Genomic DNA, 26,436 nt, shown 5'->3' on the forward strand with positions numbered 1-26,436 from the left:
GAACCGCGAGCGAGGGTAGTTTCCGGAGCTACTGTAAATCATCCGACTACAGGCCGACTACAGCCTTTCTGTAGCACGGTCTCGCAGTAACCCAGTAAGAAAATTGTGAAAACCTTTACGCAGCACTAGATGATATGACTTTTGTTTAACACATTTTAAACTAAATTGCCATAAAATAATGACCGAATGGAAATTATAATTTATTTATTTATAATTTTACTCCCTGCCGACTTAGAGATACTGTTATATTTTTAATAAAAATTGAATTGCTTATAAGAAATTAAAGAAAAGAATATTTTTAATGGATTATAGGAACGTAACCCTTCTTTTTGTACTGACTCTGGATCTCATATAACACGGCTTGACGCAACACGACATTTTATAGGAGCTTATCTAGCGTGCTATAAGAGTGTTACCTCTACCAGACATATCTTTACTCGATTCAGAGAAATTCTTCTTTGTAGACGAAAAGAAAGGAACTTGAGGGTTTTAGAATCCACGTGTTCGACAGCTGCGTCGATTGGGACAGTGACTAGGTTTATGATGCCAGAAAACTCAGCTAAAGTGAAACGGTCGCCAGGGAAAGTCTCGTCGCGGAGGAGGGAAACATCTATCAACTCGCGGAAAATAAAAAAAAAAACGGGCAAAAAGTTTAAGTTAGATTCAAAAAGTAAGAAGTCGCGTAGCTATCGGAAGTTGTTGGAATAGTATAACTCTTAAGCGAAAACTCTGTTTTCTTTAAACTGCTTCCTTCGGGTCCCGAAGAAGCCCAAATCCTCAGACATCTTCAATGAAAGTTTGTCTGCTTTGGGGGTTTATTTGGTTGGTTGGTTGATCTCCGTTTCATTGAGATTCAAGTGGGACCTCGTGGGAAGGTCGTGGAAAGAAATTTAGCTCAATGCGAGGGAGGCGGTGAGTATAAATAGGCGGGCCGCCGAGGAGGCTGTGAAACATTTGGACCACTTAACCGGCTACTTTTCGGGTAAAAACTGGTTCAGACGCCGGCGTCTGACTAGCATCCGACGATATTTACGTTCCAAATATCTTGGTCGAAATAAATATTTGGGGAAAAAGAAATACGGTTCGCCTAAATCGTTTGCACGCGTACGAATTGGAGCGTTCCGACGCAATTATTTTCGTCGTTATCATATACGTCGTCGTTTAATAATACTCCAGATGAATTACACAATGCGAATACGTACGTGCCATGAGACGGTATATACGTAATGGAATAGAAATAAGAAATAAGCAGAAAAGCAAAAAGAAAAAGAAATAATAATACTTGAATGAGACATCCAAAGTAGAGGAATCCAGGAAAGGCGGAATTGAATCTCGATTCACTCTATTCACATTACATGACACGAACGAAGAGAACCCTCGAAGAACGATCGCGAACTCGTAGGCAAGAGCACTCGTCAACTGGTTTAAAATCTCGACTCACATGCACCCTAGGCACCGAGGCCGATCTCCCGTGCATTCTTCTCCGCCGCAGGATCCTCGCCCGCTCCCTGTCCCGTCTGGTGCACCTGTCGTCCTGCCGCGGCATCGGAGCCAGCTGGGGGCCCTCCTCGAGGGAACGAACCCCGAGCAGGACGCATCCTTCGTTCTCGTCGACGCCCGCCACGGCGTTCCCGCAGTTCCGCATTCCATCGACCTCCGACGTCTCGTTGCCGCCTGACGAACACCCCGACAGGTCCTCGGTGGACCTCGAGGACGTGATCGCAGCCTGCCGATACCTCTTCCTCTCGATCACGAACGAGGACGCCCTGGCTCTGCGCGTCGGGTGATAATCCTGTTGACCGCGCCTCGCGATCAGCTGCTCCGTCTTCGTCGCGAACTCCTGCGATCTGCTCGTCCTCGAACGATATCTGCTCAGCTGACCGCTCGCGTCTGCCCTCCCAGACGCCGCGTTCCTCTTCACGAACACGCTCTCTTTGGTTTCCTTGCGATCCCTCGAAATGCTTTGGCTGTCGCTGTCTTTGGTCGTGCTCGACGTGTCCGGCCGCTCCTCGGTTTGACAGGACTCGTTCCCAGGCGCGGACACGCTCCTCCTCAAGCCACGTGCTTTCTCGAGCCTCCTCGACGCGTTGCTGGATCGGGTCAGGGTGTCGTTGTATCGCACGTTCACCGTCGTCTTGTATCCTTGCTCGTTGAACGCGGTCTCGCGGTCCACCACTTCCAGCAGCTTGATCGAAATCTCGAGTTTCTCGTTGTTCACGCGGATCGCGCTTTCCTCGATCACTCTGTCCCGGTGCTGCTGAAACTCGACAGGCTCGAGGATAGCCGACCGATCCGGTTTCGCGTCCACGCGGCGAGGCGACTTCGAGAATTGGTCCTTCTTCGACTCGCGGCTCTTTTCCTCGAGCGAGGTGGTGGACTTCTTCAGGATCTGCGGCGCCTTGAGCGCGCGTGGGAAACACTGGACGTCCAGCAGGCTAGCGGTGTCGACGTCGTCTTCGTCTGGGCGCCGGTTTTCCGGGCACGGCGACTCGCGCGCTCCGTCACCGTCGACGCACTGACGGACGGAGATCAGACGGCATCCGCCGTCGTCCCCACTATCTTCCTCGATGATGTACATCCGAAATAACTACGCGACGCGGCGCGTCATCCTCGTTACGAGGGGATCCCGCGAACCGGAGGCGCCGCCGGTTCTTCTCGCTGCTTCTTCTCGCTAACCGCGCTCTTTTTTGATCGTTTCATTTCCGTCTCGGCGCGTCAATTGTTCATTCTCGACTAACGCGGTACTCCGCGTCGATCGTAGCTACGAATATCGGATCGGTAACTCTGCTTCCGACGATCAATTTGCAAACGACACAGCTGTTCTCCTCTAACGCGCTTCGATCCCAAGGTGCACCAATCGATTGGTAACACGCTCGCAACGCAAAGAACGCTCGCAGGTTCCCACCACTGTGTCCGTAATTCACGGTTATCATCCCAAACAATCGTCCCGCAATCTCATCGTCGGCAACATTGCCAGCCGATATTACCCGCTCCCGTGCTCCGTAATGATAGCGCGCCAAACAAAACTCGCCGCGTACGCACGCCGTGGCTAGTCTCGAACCATCTTTCCTCGGTGATACGCTTCGTCTTCTCTGCCCGGATATGGAACCGATACCGATAATCTGCATGTAATATCGTGGCTGGTTCGATTGCGGATTGCACGCGAATCGTACGAAGGCGCCCTCGGAATCCACGTCGGTCAAGGATCCCAGTTGGAAACGCGATTGTCGATTCTGCTCGCGGAACGTTTCGACACAGGCCGCGGCGCCGAAACGTGCAACGCTTTATCCGCTTTCAGACTGGTATCGCGAATTTTTCAGCCACGGATTAGCAACGGTTCGCGGAGGCAAGGCAATTCGCCGGCGCGAAAGTTGTTTCTCGTGTCACGCGATCGATCGATCCAGCCAGCGAGTACTCGCGTTGCTCTCCCTCCGATGGCCTCTTCGCCGAGCGCTGACAGCTCCGAGATTGAAATCCTTCGATTCGAAATACCAGTGTCAACGTCGAAAATGGAGAATGATCCTTTATATGGGTCACATTTCGATCGATGGTTGGTGGATGGTGGATGGATCGGTGTTAGCGATCGATGCCAGTCAGCGGATCGAGGATCATCGTTTTACGGTAGGTCGGAGTAACGCGAGCCGGGAAAAAGAGACGCAGAGGCGTCGAGCGCCGGTGGCCTACTGGTGGTGCACGGTTCTCCTAATCCCGCGCGCACAGCGCACAGCACGGTAGAGCACAGCACGAATGCAACACGCACACTGACGCGACGCCGGGCCGAGCGGAACACGGTCTAGGGGCACACACGCGATTCCATTCCATTCGAGCCGCGCTCTACTCGACACTCGCCTCTAAACTCTCACCGCCGCGCGCCACGAAGATCTCTCTTTCTCTCTTTTCCCCTCTATTGCTTCTCTCGGTCTTTATCCCTCCGTACGCGCCAATGACTCGCTCCGTTCCGTTCCGTTCCATTCCTTTCTCTGTCGGAATACACGGTGCACAGACACCCAGCCCTATCCCGAACACGTACCCGCGAACGGCCCGCGCGCACCGTCCTCCAATCAGCGCGCGATCCGCCACTTTGCGGCCTGGAATGCCTTTTCCTTTCGGAAACCCGCTCGAACCGGTCGCCCTCGCCTCGGCACGCACCGCGATCGAGCACAGTTACCGGCTACACGGTAGTCCCGATCGAGCAATCGATCCGATCGATCGTGGGTGGACCGAGGACGACGGGCAACGCCGACGCGAGGGTGGAAACACCCTTGCTGTTCATCGTGAAATGTTTCTATGATTTTCAGCTACCGCTTGGTTCTCTTGTTGGTACGCGATAACGCAAGATTCGCTATTGATAAGTAGAAAAATGGCGCCATCGCTCTGCTGGGAACTTTAAAGCGCAAAGAAATTGATAGGCGCCGTCACGATCTACGGCACCTTTTGATTTGATTTCCCCAAAAGTCCGTGGCACTAAAAAGAAACTTGGTAAATAGTTTCATTTATGTAAAAATCATGATTGTTGGATGATCGTAAGGAAGGAAAATGCAACTTCACCGTGATTATTTTATCACGTAATAGCAGTTACTTTTTGCAAAGCTAACGTCACCGTGTGACCACAGACTGTCTATCATCGTTATAGACATAGTTTTCAGAAGTAGTACACGTGTTTTGCGCGATAGTACCGTTTCATTCTGTCTTGACTGTAGAAAATTTGTCAGTCACTAAAGTAAAGCAATGCTAAATAACGCAGATCTTCCTTGTTCTATGAAAACCAGAAAATATTCATCCCACCAATATGTTTGCCTATCATAGAACGACGCATTGCTTGGCCTAACTAAAATTTACTTTATGTCGCGAATAATGCATCGAAACGGTTACTGCAAACAATATCTACAGTACATTGATTCTTCACTCGTTCTAAAAAATCTTTTAGAGATAAACATTATTTAACCTAATAAAAAGAGTACTAGAAATGGATCGAATTCCACGTAAAAAATCCCGATCTGGTTCTCGAAACCAACCACGGTGGCCATAAAAGCTCGTGATCCCCCGCAGAAAACGCGGAGCATTCTCACCCAGTGGTGGCGCCCTTTCAGCGAGAGGCACCGAACACGAGCCCCGCGCCATATGGCCGCGCGATCGATCGCTGGGTCTGGCAGGAGAGGAAAGAATGAAAAACGCGGCGCAGGAAAGTGTCCCGCATGGCTCGTTAATGGAGGCACGGTGCTCCTTTGCGCGAGGAACGCTGATAAAAGACAGCCGGACAGAATTTTCTATTGTGCCGTTTCTCGGATTGCATCCGGTGTAAAATTTCACTTGGCTGCCGGTATCGAGCGTCGTTATCGAGCCGTTCCTCTGTCTCGTGGTTTTCGCGGGTTTTTGCCGGTGGCTCGCCGCACGTGGGATTGCTTTCGATAGTCGCTCGGCCTCGATCGGCACAATTGAACGCGAAGCATGAGATTTTCATCGGCTTCTTGCCGTACGCAAGAACAATCAAGTGGAAATGGATGAAGTTGCGCCGAGTGTGGTTCTTTCGACGATGATTGCTCTCTCGGTGTTCTCTGTCTCGATTAAACTGGTTTAACGGAACTAAGATGTTACTCAATCAACCTGATCGAAAAGATTTGTACGTTTCGAGATAATTGATTGTGGTTTCGTTGGCTAATAACTATACAGATTGCTCTGTTAATCTCGATGTTGTTAGCAATTTCATTTAATTTTTGCAGACTATTTGACAGATGGCTATCACAATGACTATTTACCATCGTGAACCAATTCCTTTAAAGCACTCGATAAACCTTCAATACGTTGATATAATAGTGTAATCGATATGAAAGAATTTTCGCTAGCATATAGTTTAAGTTTAAAAAATTTGACTTTCAAAATAAATCTCAATCGTTGTATTGCTGACATTTGGCTTTGTTGACTAATCAGTTCGCTGATCACTGGCCTACAATATCGTATGAAAAAGGTGGTTGTTGTGCAATCGAACATACAAATAAATTTTCTTGAAAAATATTAGAAATGTACCCTTAAAAATATCTTGTAAAAGAATATTAAGCATCAACGAGGACAGGGAAGGTTCTGTTAACATCGACATTTTAAATAGCAACAGTGACAGTAGTGATATTTTAGTTCCTATACGAAAACGTAGGAAGCCACTCGCTACTGAAGATAATACCGACGATGAAGACCGTAGTAATCATCAACAATTAGGTACGGATTTGAAAAAAAAAAACTGACGAACCAAAAAATAAAATTAGTTATATCTTTGACATGTGTTTATATGTAAAATGACATGTGGGATTTGCGTAACTTCGAACGTTCAGTCAAACCGTGAAATAGTTCGACGTGTGATCGATCGATTTTGTTTATAGCACGCGCTATTGGAACTTAAATTGTGAGGCAAGGGGTTAAATACAATGCCATTCAGTTAAACTCTACACCCTTCTCTTGATAATTATGATCTTTATAGTATTATAAAAATTGTAAAATACACGCCAGAAGGAAAACTATTTAATCGTCTAAGGTCTGAACGGAATGTTCAAAAATCGGAATACACAATTTTTAATTAACCTCTAGCAATGGCGGTTTGTGGCTAAAATTAGTGGGGATGCTGTACAGTTTTATACAAAGATTTTCGTACCTTTTTCAGAAATTAATGGATGGCTACTGACATTAAGCTAAAGGACAAGTATAAAGAAAGAACTAAAGAAAAGGAAGATTGATTTTATTAAATGCTATCGATATTATCAAGTGCAAATAACACTACCTCTAGAATCTCTTCCACGAAGAACTATCAAAGAATTCGATGACGTCTAAAAATCGTTCGACCGTTAAACCTTTCCATGGCGTCAGCTTCCATTGAAAAGTTCGTTTCAATTACATCGTCTCCGTTGCAACCCCTGCACGGCGAATATTTCGACGAATGTCAACCCCAGCAAAATGTCCTGTTCGAGTTGTAAAAATAGATGGAGGAACGATTCGCGGAACGCGACAATGATGTTTTTATTCGCACCGTCCAGCAAGAGAGGTTTGAACAAGGAACGAACCGACTGGCTCCCGTTGGCACGCGTCATCTTTGCGGGTTTCGTTCACGCACGTGCGCGCGAACATTTCATTAATTGCTCGACGCAACGCCGACACGTGATCCAGCGATGCCCGCGGGATCCGGGAACATCGCGCGCGTGCTACGCGGTTAATTACCACTCGCGCGAGCGGATAGCAATGTTTGCGCGATAACGAGACCGTGAGAAATCGCGGCCGCGGATGGAACGTCGCCGTTTCGACGCTGCCTTCGACCTTTCGCCTGCATTTCACGCCAGCTCCGATCGCGCTTCCCCCTCGCATCGATCGATGCTTGGAAGGGAAGAGACGCTGATGCAAATGAGGGGAAGACGAAGCGGTTGAAAATGTGCCAGGGAATTTCGTTCGGACGTTAATCCTTTCTGCGATTAGCAATTTTGAGAAATCTAATTATTATACGTAAGGAAAAAATTATATATATTATTTAAGGATGTTTTTCAGATTCATGTATTAGGGCAGTTTTGGACTGGCAAATCAATCTGTCAAAGTTTCATCTTCGGGAACATTCATTTTGACAGAATTCTTTTTAATTATAGTAATTGATCAACCGGTGTATCAATGAATATTCATAAATGTCAAAACGTGTTGTTTTACGCGTTTACCGTCACCTTTAAACATAGAATAGAAGCCACTAATATTATTATAAGATCAAAAAATGCATGTTTAATATTTCTATAAGTATATTTGTATATTTTTTTATCTTGAAACGAGGTCAAGCTACGTGATTTAATATAGAGAAAAGACTTCCTCAAGAGTAAATTTTTATTTATTTATTATTTATCTTTATTAGTATTTGAAATGTTTTGGTGTGCCAGGAAAATTTTCTGGCGTGCCAAGTTTGGCACGCGTGCCTCGTAATTGCCATCCCTGTCTTAAACGAATCTAATTTACTCGCGGCGTGTACGTAAGGGTGAACGCGGGGTGGTTTAGATCCGCGCTTATGTACGGTTTATTCGTGTCGCGTCGAGTACGTGTGCACTCTTGTGCACGTGAAACTCGAGGCGATTGTATAATTGAATTTTCTTTCAAGTTCACTTGGAACGTGGTTACAATGGAAAATTCTGTTTAGCGCTTACCTCACTAGTGCTCGAGAATCTTTGCGTTTTTAAAAGATAGAACAAGTAATTGTATTTAAAACAACGCTACCAAGTAGTTGCTTTTTATAATTTTCTGTCTTTCACTTCAGTTGAGATTTTCTCTTCGAGAAGAAAAAGCAGGATTTAAAACTAAATTTTGTCTTGAGAAGCTCAATTGCTTCAATAATTTTCACATTCTATGCATATTGATCAGAAATTGAACGTGAACTTATATGTTGTATGATTTCTTTCCCGCAAGGGATGTAGTTACACCTGACACGACTGGAATATTTCAGGCACAACTAGCCTTCGTCTCAATGGCTTTGACCTTTTCGGCTCATCTTTTAACACTGAAACTTTCGCTTTATGATAACTCTGAGGCTATCGAGAGGAATCAGTGAACTTCCTTTCTTTCAGTAATAACTTTCTAAGTGGCAATACAGTGAACCCTAATTTGACTCAGCAGAACATTTGCGACACGTGTGAACAATAAATCAAGTCCTTGAATCAAAAATAACATTTCTATATGTCTGACTCGCGTCTGGAGTTCATTTATTCGCACCGCGTAAAACGCATCTCAATTTTGTCATTAAAAATAAAAGCCAACAGCACAGGTTTATGGCTTCGATTTCCGTGAACTCGATGCAGCTTTGACATTCAGCCTGATCGCAAGGACATCGATTCCGTGCACTCGATTCTCCTTTCTCTCGCCAAGAACTCGAGCCTTTCCATGGCTCGTAGCCGGGCTGCAACGAGCTGCATAACTTCGATTAAAGATCGATTATGATTCCACTGAAATATGCGCGCAGACAACGTTGCAGATATCGTTGAATGCATCGAATAGCGCCTGTTTCTACACGGTCGATGCATACCGCGCAGAAAGATTGAAAGAATTTGCAGATTCTAGAAGAGTTAGCAAGAAAAAGTAAACACGGCTGTACGGTGCATCGAAGAAAAGATGCATCGCAAATATTTGTAAAACGTATCATGGAAACGATGTAAAAAAGAGAATGAAATTCTCTGGAGAGACTTAAATTATTATACTTAAATTATATTAAAAGTTCGACTCGGTAGCGTTGTTACTTATTCAAAACGATACAATCGTTTCAGCGTTTAACGACAAATCAGAGTTTTTCACGATGACAAGATCATTCCGTCCTTGGAATACCAGAGGATTTCTCACTGGTACGTAATCGTGTCACTCTCGTGATCAGACCAAGGTCAACGCGAGTCTTCCTCAGCCTGTACTGATTTCTGCCGGCTCGCATCCGACATAAATTACCCTGTCCAGGGTCAACGAGTACCCACGGTGGAAAACGTCTAACGGTGATATCTCGAGCTTCTAATTGCGTGCGACCCAACATCCGAGTCGCTTAATCACGAGCGGACCGACGTTTTTTCCATTGATTCGACGGTACATGGTGGAACTCGCGGTTCGCTGACGGTGAGGAAAGCGATCGTGCTCGTTGACTGTCGTCGCGAGCGTTATTTATCGCGACCCAAGGGGTGCGCGTTGATCCTTAATAACACGTTTTCAGCGAGATGATGCATGCGTTGCAACCGCGATCGGGCCCGTTCCGTGCGCTGAGAAAACGACTCTGTCGTTCCGCCATTTTTCGCTGCTCGTCAAGCGCGCTTACTCGCGGAAGCGGTAAGGAGTCCGAGGATTAGCGCATAAAGGAGAGTTTCGTGCGTTTAATCGCATCTTCTGGACAATATTACATAGGCATGCATTTGCAACGTTTTACTCGGGTTCCCTCTCTTTAATCGTCTTAGTGATACGATTAACGTTGAAAATGTTTACTGTACAGACTTTTTTTACATTTTCTTGTTACTCTTTAAAAGTTCGGCAATTTATATTTCCAATCAAACAATTAATAGAAACAAAATATTACAATTCTTTTAACTGATTATTATAATTACTAAATAAGTTTTCCAAAAACAGTGGCCTTGCCAGATCAAAATGGTTATCAAAAAGTTATCAAAATAGTAGTTCGACTTCATTTGAAGATAAAAAATATACAGATATATTTATAGAAACATGAAACGTAGACTTTTTTGATTCTATAATAATATTAGATTATGGTTTTGACATTTATGAAAATTTATTGACGCACCTATTCATTAATTGCTTTAATTAAAAAAAATCTATCAAAATGAGTTTTCCAAAGATGAAACCTCGACAGATCGATTTTCCAGCCCAAACCCTCTTCCCTCTAATACATAAATTAAAAAAAAATCTAAAAACATACAAGTATAATATACAAATATAATTTTAGTTTCTATAAGAAGATTACACAAATAAAAAAATGATATAGATGATACATATAAAAACATAAAATTTGGCAACTTCGATGAAATCCTATTTGTCATCCCTGGTTTAAGATAATTTTTCGTGACGTGTCCGTTCCAGTCAGCTGTCGGCCGTTCCATTTAAACTGTCACGTTCAAAATAAAAAAAAGGGTCGAAAAAGAACTATGCTCTAAATCGGTCGCGGCAATGCGAGGAACCACCGCCCCGTTCGATCGTCCTTTTCGCTAAACGGACGCTCCTTAATCGGCTAACGAGATACATACGTATGAGTCCCTCGCGACGCTCAGCCCCGGATTACAAGCCGCTTTCATCGCAACTATGCTATTGTGCGTATGCACGGGCATTACATATTCGTTACGCGGATCCCGCGTTATTCTTTGGCGCTAACGAACACCCCGAAAGGGTTCACTGGACTCCAAGGCCCAACCCGGCCTTGGATAAGTCCGCGATAGGAGCTCCGAATTGCGACACCCCGATCGCTGTAACGTCGACGAAAGTTTCTCGATTGCACAGGTCTGCACTGCTCTGCGCTCTCTTGGAGCCACAACATCACGTAGTTGGACAGTTATACAGTCACGTGCTTATATATTTATATAGCCGCAGAGACGTGCCGTAGACGTACGGGCAGTCGCTTCATTTTTGGCGTTGGAATTGCGCGATACTTATTTATACTCCAAGTACAATTTGTATGCGTCTACGTATTATTACTTGTGAAGGTAATTTAATTTTTTTTTTTTTTAAACTTCCTGCGCGATGTGATGAAAGAAGTGCGTAATCGGTTCTCCAGTAACTCGTATAGTCTATGTATAATTAAATAATCAGACACTCGTATAGAAAGAGCAGCTAACGATTTCCACGATCGTTCATTTGTACAGCCTTGAAATAATATCGGAACAAAGTGTAGTTGCTCTCCGCTTAACAGAGACATTCTCTATTCTTCCCGTAGAACATCCGCCCTACGTGTCTTCACTGGGAATTTTGAAACGAAAGTTGCCAACCTCCCTCTTCCAGCGAAAGTCTTTTTGCTCGCCGAGCGACTCGATTGAACGGAGGAAAGCAGTAACGGAAGAGATACATCTTAGTCTTACGTGCAGCTATTCAATCTGTCGGCGCGCGAATACGGACGATAATCTTGCTAGCCTGGCGTGGCAGCGTACAGAAATCGAAGTTAATTTCGCGTCGTAATTCGCAGTGAGAAACGCTTCCGCGAAATGGAAATCGAAGGGATTTCGATCCTGTGGGTCTTCGCGATGCTTCGACGCGAGTCGATCGTTGGCTTGTAATCTAGATCACTCGTGACTCTGTATTATTACACCAGCGAGCGATAAATGGCGGAAACCATTAATTAAACGAGGCTGTTGCGCGGCAAAAAGTTGGCGAAAACGTGGAACACAGCAGGAAGCGACGCGTCGCGGCGGGTTCAACGAGCGATAAAGAAACAGCGGAGGAATCGAGACAAATCGGCGGAACGATTCCTCTTTGCTCATTTTACGAGTGCCACGATAATTCCGGGGAACAGTGAAGCGGCTGGTTGGCCGATTTAATTGAACTCGAAAGTGTAGTAACCCAGTGGCACGAATATCGGCGGGCACCGTGAACGTTCCGCGACGATTTTCTCGTTCGTGAGTGAATGTCGACCGCGAGCTGTTCCTCTCCATTGTATTCTAAATTCTGCGCTCCTTACGAGACGGCTTTGCGTCAGACTTGTAGAATAAAAGCGATACCACGCGGACGGCCTTCGTCTACCGACCCTACGAATGACAATTTCGCGGTTTCTCCCGAAACAAATTTCGAGAGGCCGCGCGTGCCATTTTTCCCTCGGAATACGAATGAAGTTTCGGTCGAGAAACAATGGTCCTCGAGGCAAGCGTCGGAGTTAATGGGTAGAAATTGCGCGCGCGGAGGTGAACGCGAGTGAAAACAGTTTATTTTTGGATAAACGGTAGGAAATTGCATCGATCGATCGCCAACAGCTAGATCTCCGATCATCCAGAGTATATGATAGATAATTATGAAAACGTAGACGAGACGCGGACTTGTTCAGAGTAAAGGTTTAGCGAACGGTTAGAGATGTACAGAGAAGTGTGCCAATAAATTAAGGCCAATTATTTGACTCCGCAGTGAACCGAATCGATCGTTTTCGTTCACCGACTTGCTTCGAACGTACGGCCAATTTAGCGGATCGCTGTTATTAAATACCTTTACAATTTATGATCGAACGTTAATATTCTTAATAACATGTCTGGTGACTACTTATCTAATTAGCCAAGTTAACGTCTACTAAAAAATTCAGGGATTATCTGAATGCACGCTGTGATTACGTGCAAAACCGATACACTAGAGAAACTGCAAAAATGAAAATGAAGCTGAATTTTAATTACTTCATCTGTACCATAACAATAGTAGCAGTTGATGAATTTAATTTGTCTCGTAATGATAATAGAAAAAGAAACTAAATATAGAACGCTACATTTATTATCAAAAAATCTAGATTTAAATTAGAAAAAAAATAATAAATAAAAATATTACTCCTAAAAGTATATAATAAGATCGCTTGCATTTTGTCAAGTAGAACAACTTTTCATCAGTGTGAATATAATTCTTAAAATTCATAAACTTTTCGCTTGGAAGTACTTTTGACAGACAAAATTCTACGCGATATTACTTATTCCTTTTTTGTAAGAAACGGTTTAGTGGTACTTGAAATTCATTTTATGGATTTTCCTTTTTCTTAAAATGTGGGATAATGTAAATTTAGGAACTTGAATGGCGAGAGTTGCTGATCTTATATGCCTCTTCCTCCTTCTAGAATATGTCCAAGTTTTTCAAGTATTTCTCCATAATCTTTACATTCACGTCCACTGTTCTATTTTTTCGTGGAATCAACATTAGTATAAGATTCGCCTTGACAATTAGTTCCGGAATTCTTGATATGATCATCCTACTGCACTTAAATTATTTTGTGGCTAACGTGATTGCACCTTCCTATAACTTTTCGTTATTCTTTTGATGCATCAAAAAATGGATTGATATTCACCTGAAATAAAAAAATTGATTTCGACCAACGGGGGAAATTAGAAAAATAGTTACAATTCGTATAATAATTAGGGTAATCTAAAAATTGAATGCTGTGTCAAAGAAAATGCAATTTTGCTGCAATCGCCAATAGTTCCCGTTCAAATATTCACTTGCTACTATTATTATGGGACAGGGAAAGTATAACATATAAAAATCCAAATTTTGAATTGTAATATAATATGAGAGTTGATATTTATAAACAAAATATTTCAAGTTGGATTGCATATTAATTCCAGAACGATGCTGCAAGCAGATGGAGGTTTTAAAAATAAAAGTGAACATACACGTACGGTCTCACGCACGATCTCATATCGCGCTCGTATCTTTCGTTCATTACTGCTGACATTTTACGTTTCGCAAATGTACCCCCCCCCCCCCCCCCCCCCGTGAACCGCCAAGTTAAGCTTCGGTGCTTGCAGCTTAAGCGACCCACCGTCATCGCCACTCAGACGGCAGCGAGCAAACCTGGGGACGAACAACCGACACATTTTCAACGATATCTTCGAGAGGAGATATTAAGGTACAGTTACGTTTTCCACTCATTTCTACGCGGCACAGGTACTCGAGCCGCGTAATGGCGCATAAGCCGTCGGGTCACCCATTCATTTTTCATGAAGAGCACGTACGTAACTCGAGGCCGTCCGAGCCGGCGTCAACGATTCACAAACGAATCGTAGATTCGGCATGTACCGCAATGTGTTAATCGAATCTGTTTCGATTCCGAGGACGTGTCAGCAGACATATTAATCATTCGTATTCGGATGTCCTCTCTGAGAGGACATTACGATTGATCAGTGATTACAGAAGTTAAACTTTTTCAGAAATGCGTACTTCCCTCAAGTTTTCTATTGCAATGGAAATTTTCTCCTGCTAGTTACAGTTGACCCTTCTATAACGCGAGCAATTCGTACCGCGCTATAAGAAACTCAGATTTAACCTGTTAGCCAAGTAAATTTAGTGTTTTGTCCTGGGCAGCAAAATTTTATTTTAAATTTATATTTATTCCATGACAAAGTATAAGATATTTCGTAGTTGGCAATGAATAAGTTAATTCGCATCGCGTTATATGATAACCACACTACAACTAAATTCAGAAGTAAGTGAAATATAAATTAATTTTATTCGTTCTGCGTTATATGAAAATTTCATTCATCGGAGCAGCAAGTTACGATGCATACGGTTATGAAATAAAATTTTATAAATACAAAGGGCAAGATATAGTTTATTAATACATATATAAAATTAGGAGGGTTGTCACAATTTTAGCTTCGCGTTATATGAAAATCGTGTTAGAAGAGTACCGCGTTATAAGAGAGTTGACTGTAATTAACGTCCGAAAAAGCCGAGTGCAGAGGGTTGGATACAGTATTCGCACTTTAAATTCACCCGTTTGCAAGTCAAATTCATCCTTTTATAACTTGGTATACTTACAACTTAAATATTTTATTTAAAAGAAACACCAAATGTAAACTAAATATTATAGTAAATACCAAAAATTTCATTTAAAAAGCTACCGATATCCATTTCAAAGTAATTGCTAATTTATTTGAGTTAGTACATACTGCGTAATTCATAACAATATAATTAACAATATGTACATATATAATGGTTCTGGTATAACAGGTATTGGTGACTTAAAGAGTGGGGGATAGTTAAATTTTTCAAAAAATCGACATATTTGCGTTTTCTTCTTTATACTTTTAAACAAATATCTGTACCTTTTTGAATTATATCTTTTATTTCTTATATTTGATATTGGTTTTTTTTAAATAAAATATTTAAGCAAACGTATTTGATTTGCAAAAGGGTGAATTTAAAGTACCAATATCATATGTATACAAAATTTTACAAAACATATCCGAAATCGCAGATAATTTTGCCTCTCATCGATTCATTCACACTGCATGAACACATCGACTTCTATTTTGTCGATTTGAATGCAAAATTGTAAAGAAACATGCACCACTGACGGAATACCGAACTACTAGGGTAAATGATACGAACATCTCGAAAGATTCATATCGATGAGAAGAGGAAAAGATTTTAATTGTCACGAATGAAGTGGTTATACTTCCAAATGATACAGAGTTGTAGAAAGTATTCGCTTTATTTGTATCTGAACTAACTTTTGAGGTGGAAGTGCAACCCTATTCGGTCTGTAGCATAGAGAAGGACTTTTTTATTGCACTGGCACTAGGAACCAGAAAGCAAGTCCGCATCAATCAGATGTAAAAATACTTGTATCGATGCTCGCCTTGCTATTAGCTTATGTCCGCTACGTCGCGATGAGAACTACAGTTAATAAATATAAAAAAAATATCAAAAAGTTTATTGATTCATTGCTAAAAGTAGTTTCCAACATGCAAAACATTGCTATCTCTGCTATTCGAAGTATAACGCTAGCATCAGCGCTCGAAGCAATTATACAAACGGAAAACAGCGCATGTCGTGCGGGCAATACATTCTACGTGTATATCTCGCGTAAAAGATATCGAGCACGATAAAAGAAAAGAAAAGAGGCTGGTGGTAACGCGTGTGAAAAAGTAAACGAGGATACGCGAGAAAAAGAATGCGAGAGCATGACAGAAGAGCGCGCGAAGAAATCAGGGTAGCTCCATTATGGAAAAGGCCGACCGACGCCGCGAATTTTAATAAGCTGTTGCAACCTCGTCTCGCTGTAATTACGCACATTCATATTAAATGTCAAACGCGCAGGCGCGAGCAATTTCTTCGTTACGAAAAAAAACCACGTTAAAGACAGGCGAATTTCGTTTTTCATTTAGATTCAACCGTTCTACAAGAAAATTAACGATGCGTCCAACGTCATTCGAGCTACACCTCGATCGTACGATTTCTAATCGCGTTTACGCTTCACTTCTAGAAGAACGATCTGCAGCGATCGTCGATCCATCTGGGATGCTCATTGTTCCCCAAAGAACGTGCGAGCCATTTTAACACTTAACGGACGAGTTGTTTTTTTCTCCGTCAAGCTCGGTTTCCAGACATTTTTTAAAAGAATTAAATAAACATTGCATGTATGGTGTTAAAGCGTTGCAGTTTTATTGAACCAACATTATTTTTAATAAAATTTGACAAAGCTATTTATTTACATGTCTAGTATTTCTTACGAGTGTGTTATTTTGTAAAACGTTCATCTTTATGCAATGGAACTTGACAAAACTGACATGTATATTTTGTTTCCCTTCTTTTCTACATTGAGCTACAGACTATGCAAGACTTTACAAGATACTTTTTGTTTTTAATTTATTCTTATAAATTTCCTTGCAGATTTCCGCATCATCCATAGACAACTATTTCGTGCTTACCATTCGAACAAAATTATTAATCAATACTACCTAAAATAAAAACCAAAACCACAACATTAAAAAACCAACGCAACGTAATAAAAATTCAAACAAGAACGTAAATTTACGTGACCCGTCCGTTAAAGTGTTAACGAGCTCGCTTGCAAAATCTCTTCGGAAGTTCGCGCGGCCTTGCCGCGAAACGAAAGAAGAAGAAGAAGAAGAAGAGAGACGAAGGCGACGGTTCCTTCGACGGTTAATATCGCGTTACGCAATCGAGCTTTCGCGATCAGCAGAGGCGCAACGTCTCGCGAGGAGGAAACCGTAAAACGTCACGCCTTCCGCCGCGTAAATGTAACGGGTCACGGTGAGCTTAGCGCGTAAGAAAAGAGGAAGACCTTGGAATACCTTGTACGTACATGGATTTGTACCACCGTGGACTGTTTCGCGTGCGATCCCCCTCGGAATTCTCGTATTTGGGTTGAACGCGTCGTTAATGTAACACGGTTCTTACGGGGAATGCATTCTCTTGCTTGTAACTGGACGCGATCAGCCTTTTTCCGCAACCGACGTTTTACTTTACGCCCGGTTACCGCGAATTAATAACGCTCAGACATCGGCCCTGATTGAGTCAGTCGGCGAGCAGTTACTTTCACGACTGTTCCCATCGACTCGAGACTTTTTTTTTAGGCGCCCATTAGACCGTTCTTACGATCTTGGTTAGTCTATAGTTTAACTAAATGATTGGCGCGAGCTTTTCGTTTCTTTCGCTACTTTCAGAGTCTTTCTCAAACTGTTTTTTTTCCAAGGGATAAATATATGAGAATAGAAAATTCGAGATCCATACAGATTTGGACGATTGATTTCATTCTAAAGATTAATTAAGAAAACATTAAAAATAAGAACATAATTCTTTTATGTATTTTTAGTTGTAAAATTTCAGTTGTACAAAAATAACATAAAATTTATTCAGTTTAGAAAAGTGAAACTTGAAAAAGAAAAGGTAAATTTTTATATACATAATAGCTTTTTGATTACGTATGTTCAATCAATGTCACTCTCCAAAGATTAATTGAAATTTAATGATAATGTTTACGAATTCTGTGTTACTCGAAGGTTGGCGCAATTTTTATCTACGCTACTCGCGACTTCGTGCAATTCAAGTATCGTGCTATTCGAGGGATACCTGTAATAGTTGAGACTCCGGAAAATATTAAGTTTAACCCTTTAGTTTTGTGTTGTGATAACACAAATTGACAAGAAAGATCGACACCACTGTCAAATAGCATCTACGATTGTGACAATATAAGGAAAATATTTAGGTAAAGGGGTAATAAAATATCAACTGAAACATTTTTAACAAAACTTTTAATGAAATTATAATTCTAATTTAATAAATGCAAGGTTTACTTTTTAATTTCATCTGCTATATTTTTTATATCAACTGGTAATTTAGAGGAGGCACAATGTAATTGGTATGTTAAATCTGTAACTTTGTTGCCATTTTTCGACTTCATAATTTTCAATTTCGAACAAAATAGATTTTTTAATGTATATTGTGGAAGGAAACAAATAATAAAAAATACATAGGAACCTTTTGTGGTACACACATTAACCAAAGGAGATACGAGACGCAATGCATCTCAAGAGACCGAAACAAAAGAACAGCATCGGTGCTCCTGAAAACTATGTCTACAATATCGAATAGAACATCAGTTCCCGAACCTTTTTCGCTGTGGCACCCTTGGGCTAACAAAATCTTGTGGCACAGTGATCTTTAAAATAATTTGAATCCTTAGAATCAGCAGAAAAAACCGTGAAAATTTAATGCTGTCGCCATGTTATAAAAACGGATTCCACAGCTAAATTGCTAAATCTTAGTAAAAATTAAATATTATTGCCATGGTACATCTGGCCTATATGCCCGTGGCACCTAGTTGGTCAAGTGTTCCCGAAATCGATACTTCGCACCACGGCTACCGCCAAAAATGAACAGGAAGACGCGGTCTCACCTTTAAACGATGTGCCACTAGGCAGCATCGTTCCAGTTCGACCATCAATTAACCCACATATCGGTCGAAGTGCAGTCGCGATTATTTTTTCACGATACACCTACGCTACGTGTGGCCAACTATGCGTAGCAAGGCTTAGTTCCATCTCTCTCAGCCGATGCGCCCGCATGCATGCATACGCGCATTAATGGGTTAATGCATTTCGTTGCACCGTTCCTCGATAGGCGCGTGCAATCTCATTCTCGAGATGCTCCTCTTTATCGTCACAAATGCAAGCGTACGCTCGTGTTCTTCTATACTTTTTTTTTTCATCGAGAACATGGAAAATACATTTTGACTTTGATGAACGCGTGTTTCTTGTATCAACTGTACTGTATTTTTCTGCGAGTACTTCACGATTCGATTCTTCGTCTTTCTCGCCATTTAGGGTAATCGAGAATGGAATAATACTTGTGAAAAGGAGTCTTAGCGACAGATGTTGTGTTTGAGAGGGATATCTTCATTCTGAGCGCTGCGCGCTCGATGGGTGCTCGATGGGTGCTGCGCGTGGAGCAGAGTACGATTACGCGATTAGGCTTTTTCGCGCGACCAGCTACGAGCTTTCGAAGGGTCGAGCTAATAAAATTCGGGGCTGGCGAAGACCAGGAGGACCCCAATTTCGCGGGTGCGCCTTTACTCTTAGATAAGGCGGATAATTGAATTGGTTGGTGATCACCTATCGTCAGTAGGCGGAATATTTTGCAATTTGAATGCAGAGTAGGCAGTATCGACCCTCCGTAACGAATACGTCCACGGAGGTATTAAACGTAATATATTAGAGTGAAAACTGGGGGCTGGCTGTCGAAAGAAGTATTGCTGGCATTTGAATATCGAATATTGAACACTTTCAATCTCTCTACTACTACAATGACACACCGAATTTTATTACAAAATATCAATATTGTTATCGAATCAATGCAGAAACAAATTTCCATTTGAAACACTACGAAATTTCCATGTTAATTTCCATTAACATACGAAATTTAGAAGTAAATATATTTTGCGTTCTCAAATGAGAGCTCATTTAACTTGGATGGTAAATTGGACCGATAATTGCGCCATCGCTTTACGATTCATTATTCACTCGGAAAACCAGCTTTAAACCGCTAGCTTGCAAAAAACAACATTCTTAAATCTGTTTCTTATCGAAATGGAGTACAGAACTGAAACTCTCGTTGGACCGTTTCAACTGACTCGTAAAACTTAGGAATAAGTACTATACGAACGCCATTCAGCACAACTTCCAGAGTCGTTAAACATTTTAATCGTTCAGTTAATAAGCGGCTTGTCCAGCGCACCCGTCCATATTCATTAACTAATTACTGGCGTTTCACGCGCGTCTTAATTGAACGAATCCTGGGCTGGAGGTCGAGCGGCGAATCGAACGTCGGGGTTAACGAGCATGACCGCCTTGTGCCGATTTGGCCTGTTGCAATCGGTTTTTCGAAACGATTTCCCGATCGCGATTCGCGACACGCGTCCACTCTCCACCGGATACAGCGCATCGCAATCGTAGTTCCGCGCGATTATATCAGCGAGCACACGCTGGAAAGTCGAAATCCTCGGCTTCCATCGTCAATAGAAGAATCTTATTTTATTCGTGCTAACGTTTCCTGTTAACCCTTTGACAACAGTAAACGTCGAGGCAAATCAGTCATACAGTACGGTAAGAATTCCGAAACTTTTCATTAGGCGTGCATTTCTAAGAAAGTATATTTAAATAAGCAAAATATTGTTTGTTGTATTGCATTGTTGTATTGCAATTATTCTAAACGTCCTTTAGGTGCCTACAGTGTCACAAGCGCAAGCTATCATCAACAGTAGTCAAAAGGTGTTTTTATGCAGGCTCACGGTATTTCGTTGTCATTTTATAAAAATTATCGTACTTCTTCAGGAATTAATTGTTAATATGTATAGTGTTTGATTGATGTGTAACGGACACAAGCTAATAGCAAAGCGATACCAATTACAGGCATTAAAAAGGACAATAAAAAAGACTCTCCAAGGATCGAACAGGGGTGCATTTTAACCCTAAAGGCAATTGACAAATGAGTTCTTCATGATTCACGTAGTCTGCGCCTATCCGTCTCCTAAAACGTAACTTTCATATAACAAATTTTGCTCTTCGCATGACTACCATTCTATGCGGGTTCTAGAAGCTAAGGGTTCAGCAAGTGCCATCCCCACCTCCTCGTGGTAGAACCTGGGCGTCGGACTAGTCCGGCGGCTAACGGGGCTCTGGCCAAATCGAATCAAATACGGACGGGGCAGGTTGGGTGATCTATTCATGTCGCCCAGTCTCAATCCCTTATCTACTCAATTCGTAAAATTTTTTGTTGAGTCAGAATGTGCATGCAGTGAGTCCGCCTTTCCGAGCTCTCCGTAGGTGTCCCGACGGCCGACTGGGATCACTATCGAGCGCCGAGGTGGTTGAAGGACCTTAAAGCACGGGAAAAATCGCCGCGGCACTGCTGGATTTTTCTTTGCCAGTTTCAGTGAGATGGCGTAACTGGTGGGTAGATGCATAACTTATTGGCATATGCCCTACGGGCGAGGTAGTAAATCCGATTCCCTTCCCGGGGTAGGATCAACAATAAACTACCATTCTATGCGTCAAGATTGGTTGATAAAAAGGCTAATTGATGCCCTTAAGAACGCCTAAAAGCTTAAAGAATAAAAGAGGAAAAAACCAAAAGCAATTGGCAAGTGAGCAAGTGAACACTCTCTACAACTTTGCATCATTTCGAAGAGTAAACTCTTCAGATGGAACAGTTAACGACGTTTCATAATCATTTTACAAGAGTTATTGTACATCCGAAGGGATAACATTTAATTGGTGAAGTCAACTAGGATCGATAGAAAGTTTATTGAACATATCAACCGATGTTTATGACGCTTATATTCTTAGAGATAGCTGACTTATTTTCCTGAATGATCCACGAACCATTAAAAGATGTAAAGTTGTGTCACAGAAGCAAAGCCTTTCCTCCGAAATATTGCAGAACGATCCGCGAATTCTTATAAAACATCGTACTTCCACCACCATAAACTGAATCAAACCTGTCGTTCCGAAAGCAGGCAACAGCAAGCACGATTAACCAGTTCCAGGAAACCACTCTTACCTAAAACCCAAGCGAATCCTCAGAAAAACCAGTCAATCCCTATTACAACGTCCCCATCGACAGGAAAGTAAAACGACAGCCACTTTCGCGATCGCTTGCCACCGAATTCCACGGTCCCGGCGTCCACGCGTATTCCGTTGACCGAGGTTCACGATCCTTCTTTTTTCGAGGCTCGAATGGTCGCCTGCTGGAAACGGTGGCCGTGATTTCACACGCGCCCCATTAAAATGGCTCGTTTCTATTCTCGCCACGAACGCTTGCGCCTCTTCTTGAACGCGCGCGTAATTGGGTTACCGGGACGGTGTCCATCGCGGCGACAAGTGGTGGTCGAACGCCACTTCCGGTCCCCGACACAGCTTCGTACTTCGCGGGAACACCGTCGACCTTCCGGACGACAATTACGATCGAGTAAATCGCGGCGTTTGTCGTGACTCGAAGTGGTAAGAAGGAAACGCGGCTAGTAATTAGCGACTCTTGTTCTCTTTCACCCGAGGAATCCTGGTGAAATTCACGCTCACGGAAAGCGAGAGCTACTTGCGAATCGCCAAGGCGGCTGTCAGATTTCGTACAAGTTTGTTTGGAGCGTTCGGTAATCGAGGGATCTTGCCAACGCTCGATACGCTGATTATCTGTTGCGTTACGTAGTAATCGTGGTTAATGGATCGTGAAATTGTGGTAAAAATTGCGACAGTGAATCGACGAATCTTACGTCTGCGATTGGCTAATTATTCTCGCTGTTTTCTCGACCTTTTTTCCTCTCTCCTGCGAGAATAATTTTGTTTTCAAATTGCTGCCTTCTAATATTTACGAAAGATTGGTAATAAATTCGATTTAAATTCAAATAGAGACCTTATTTTCATCCACAACGAATCAATCGTTGAATTCATTTACAACGTTCTTACGATCGTTTAACACTTTCGCATCAGGCTATTTTTCCTAAAACTTTAATACAGAATAAATCAAAAATATAAACCTGGAATTCCTTCAAATGGGTCTAATTCTGATGTATCGATAACATATCAATTTCTAATCCAAAATTACTGTCACCGTCTATTTCATACAAAATACGTTTGCCTATTTTTCAATTTGAACAATATCAACGTATTCTATGCTTTCACAATCGCTTTGTAAGTCTAATAATTCATTGTAAATTTTGTTTCCAAATTCATCGAATTTATCCATTGTGGTAAGAAACAAAACGCAAGTTAACGAATTGGCCACTGGCATTTAACATATTGACCAAAAACACTCATATGTAATGGACATGTATGCACTAACAAAGTAAGAATGCACTAGTGCAAATATATAATCCAGTTATCGAAGAGTTTACAAGAGAAGCATACGTCTTGCAAAACGAGAATTCTCTTTCTTTTTAGAATGAGAATTTTCGTTTTCCGACAATAGTAAATCTACGTTACGTTCCAGTTCCGCGCGGTCGACCCGAATAAACGGTTTTCTCGATCATCGTTGACAATTATGACACGATCGTGTGGGTAGGGACCGATGAGGGTCAATGGGCCGTTGCAGTCAAGAAAAGGCGTTCGACGCTGTTTGAGTATCGATCCAGAAAGGTCCAACGACCGCGCCATACGCGAACAATTCGAGTGTGTGCTACGCGAGATTAATTAACGCGTTACTCGTTCGTTTCAGATTTGTATCTATCATCGAATTACGTCTCTCGAAACCAATTATCACGCTCAAAAGTCGAGCAACTTGAGCTGTAAACGCGAACATATTTAGCTGCTCATATCTAAACGCGCAAGAACCAAACCGTCGATCTTAACAACGTAAAGTCTATTTATACGAAAATTTTTAAGAAACAAATTAATGGTTGATTCTTCGCGCTTCGGTATTTAAATTTAACGGACCAAATAGAACTATTTCTTATGTAAATGTTGATATTTTCTGTTGGATGAGGAAAATTAAGGATATGATAAACGTGTAGCAACGAAACTTTATTCAACAAATAGCTCTGTACTCGCACTTGTCTCTGTATGCCTTTAGTACTACAACTGAGTACAATGGAAATGTTAAACGACTCTCAAGACTTGTTCTTGCACCCGCTCATTTGTTCAGTAACTTCGTCGACTCTACTGCAGACTCAAACGTTTTTAACGTGATTACACTTAAGATGCTATATCATCGTCGACATTGGCAATTGTTATCTTCTTCTCAGACATTCCGCTGCAAAAACGTGTCGGAGTTGCTGGTAGACGGTGGTACAAAAACGCGCAGAACTTTAAGGGTTAACGCATTACGAACGAAAACGCTCGTGTTTTCTTTTTTCAAGGTTATGGTCAGTCACGAGAATTCTCATATTTTCGTTATTGTCGTTCAGAGTAGAAATAGCTGGCCATTGAGTAGAGCTAGCCAAATTACTGCTTCGTAATGCGTTAGTAAGGGAAACTCCAGAAATATCAGGCGGAATATATAGAATTTCGCCTCGTAAAGCTCAATTGTTCCGACAGTGAACAATACTTTTTACATCGAGCGCAAATTACCTAATTGTTCCTTCTGTTTGCCCAAAATAAACGTAACACTATTAGCAAACATAGTTTATCTAGCTAAAAAAAGTATATCCAACAACCACAGCCTAACGCGAACAGACCATTAAAGAAATTCGCCGGATTCAGGTTATCCAACGGCATAAAGTTCCGCCCACGCCACGGTTCACCGATAAGCGTTTCCTCGGTTAAGCTGCTCGCCCTAATAGATCATTCCCGTCTACCTTCGCTTAATTGCGATTCAAGGTTCCGTCGCAGTTTTACGATCGGCTATCGAGAAAATGGGAAACGCGGAAGGCGGAGGTCACGTTGTCGCGTTGGCCTCGTTATCAGCGAACGGAAAGCGTCGTCGCCGGACACGGGCTTGCACGATCGATTGATAAGACCAGACACCGCTATCCACTCAGGCCCGCGGCCTGGCTAATCGATTTCCCCGCGAGTATGTTTCTAATTACGAAAGTTACCAGTGAGAATTACCGGCTTTCGTGTTTTCGAATTAATGGCCGCGATTCGATCTACACGAGGCGCGAATCAGGTCCCACGGATTCAAATAGTTGCGTCGAGTCGTGGGAGAGAAATAATCGCTGGCATTAAAGGGGTCGCGTGGCTCTACGAGCATTTCAATTTACGCGGCATTGTTCGGTCGGTATTGCAGCGAGTTGGTTGAAGCAAGCGACGCTGCGCGGCACCAGTTAACTGGAAAATCGACTTACCGATCATTCACGATCCAGATAATCTAATCATTTCTTTCTATTCGTTTCTTTCTTTTTTTCATGTTTCGTATTTCACTTTGGGTTTTTATGATTTAGTGGAAGGTTTGTTTGTTAACATACTTTTCGCGTTGGGAATGCAAATTTATATTAAAACGAGATTCATTATCGACGGAACACTTGTCGGTAAAACAGCGAGGATCGATAGATCATTCGAAAAGTTTTTTCGTCCAACGTCTATGTCTTCGTCACTTTCAGTCGTGTCCGACAGATGTTAGCTTACGTTCCGCGAATTGCAGCAAAAAGGTACGATACCACTTTGAAATTGGAGCGTGTTCCCACAACGAAGCCACATTTATCAGGCTACTTCCTAGCGCACTTTCGAACAGTTTCTCGCGTCTTTTTTATTCAAGCAAAATCTGAAAGTCATCGTTGGCACGATTGTTCGATTGTCAAATCGAACCAAGCGAAGTCCCTATCTCTTTCCAAATCCAATCTATCGAGCGTCAAATAACCACATCGCGACTTTTTTCAAAGCCAAGGTTAATACAGATCCATGTTTCGTTCTCTTTTTTTATTTTTTTTTATTTTTTTTAATGGAACACGCATACCCTTTCTTCGAGCGATTCGGTCAGAACCGGAGGAAGAAGTTTGCGAAACAGCCGATCTCTGCAACCGGCCACAAAGAAGCCTTTTATTATCTTTCGGTCATTCGTGCCGGCTCTCGTCAGAATTTCTTTCGTATCGAAGCGTGACGAAAGGCTCGATGAGACGTGAAAAAAGTGAAATCTCGAGACATATATGGGCCGGTTCTGAACTCCTTTCGATCCCATTATTCGTAACATCGCGAAGCATGTAAACGCGCGGCTCTAAGCGTACTTACCATCGACGTGAAGTAGAACTTTTCGAATTCCCTCTCGTGAAGCCGCGCCGACGTCAGAGTGGTCGCAGCGTGCTGCCCGTGTTTCGATAGCACGTCCTCGCCTTTTTTGCAGAACCAAGATAATACCTGCAATCGAAAATTTCTGATTAATAAATTAAAGAACAATACCAGCTAATAGATGAGAAGAACCAAATTGACTGCGCACAGGACACTCACAAGAATGGCACAACAACAATAACTCAAGATTCGTTATTAATAAGTAGGAAAATAGCGCCATTGTGCTTCCTAGTACGTTCAAGAGCGTTCTCACGTT

The 26,436-nt window shown here is 42.4% G+C and overlaps 1 protein-coding gene across 3 annotated transcripts in view; it reads right to left on the reverse strand.

Moving 5' to 3' along the window:
• The window catches only part of LOC143429935 (uncharacterized), a 411,918-nt gene that overhangs the window by 41,070 nt on the left and 344,412 nt on the right, over positions 1–26,436 (reverse strand). For all 3 annotated transcript variants that reach the window (XM_076905794.1, XM_076905793.1, XM_076905795.1), the window contains exon 13: positions 26,124–26,249. In XM_076905794.1, coding sequence (XP_076761909.1) covers positions 26,124–26,249 — 126 coding nt within the window. The remainder of the gene's footprint in view (positions 1–26,123; positions 26,250–26,436) is intronic.

This window comes from Xylocopa sonorina, chromosome 12 (genome assembly GCF_050948175.1).
Source record: "Xylocopa sonorina isolate GNS202 chromosome 12, iyXylSono1_principal, whole genome shotgun sequence".
Taxonomy (NCBI): Eukaryota; Metazoa; Arthropoda; class Insecta; order Hymenoptera; family Apidae; genus Xylocopa; species Xylocopa sonorina.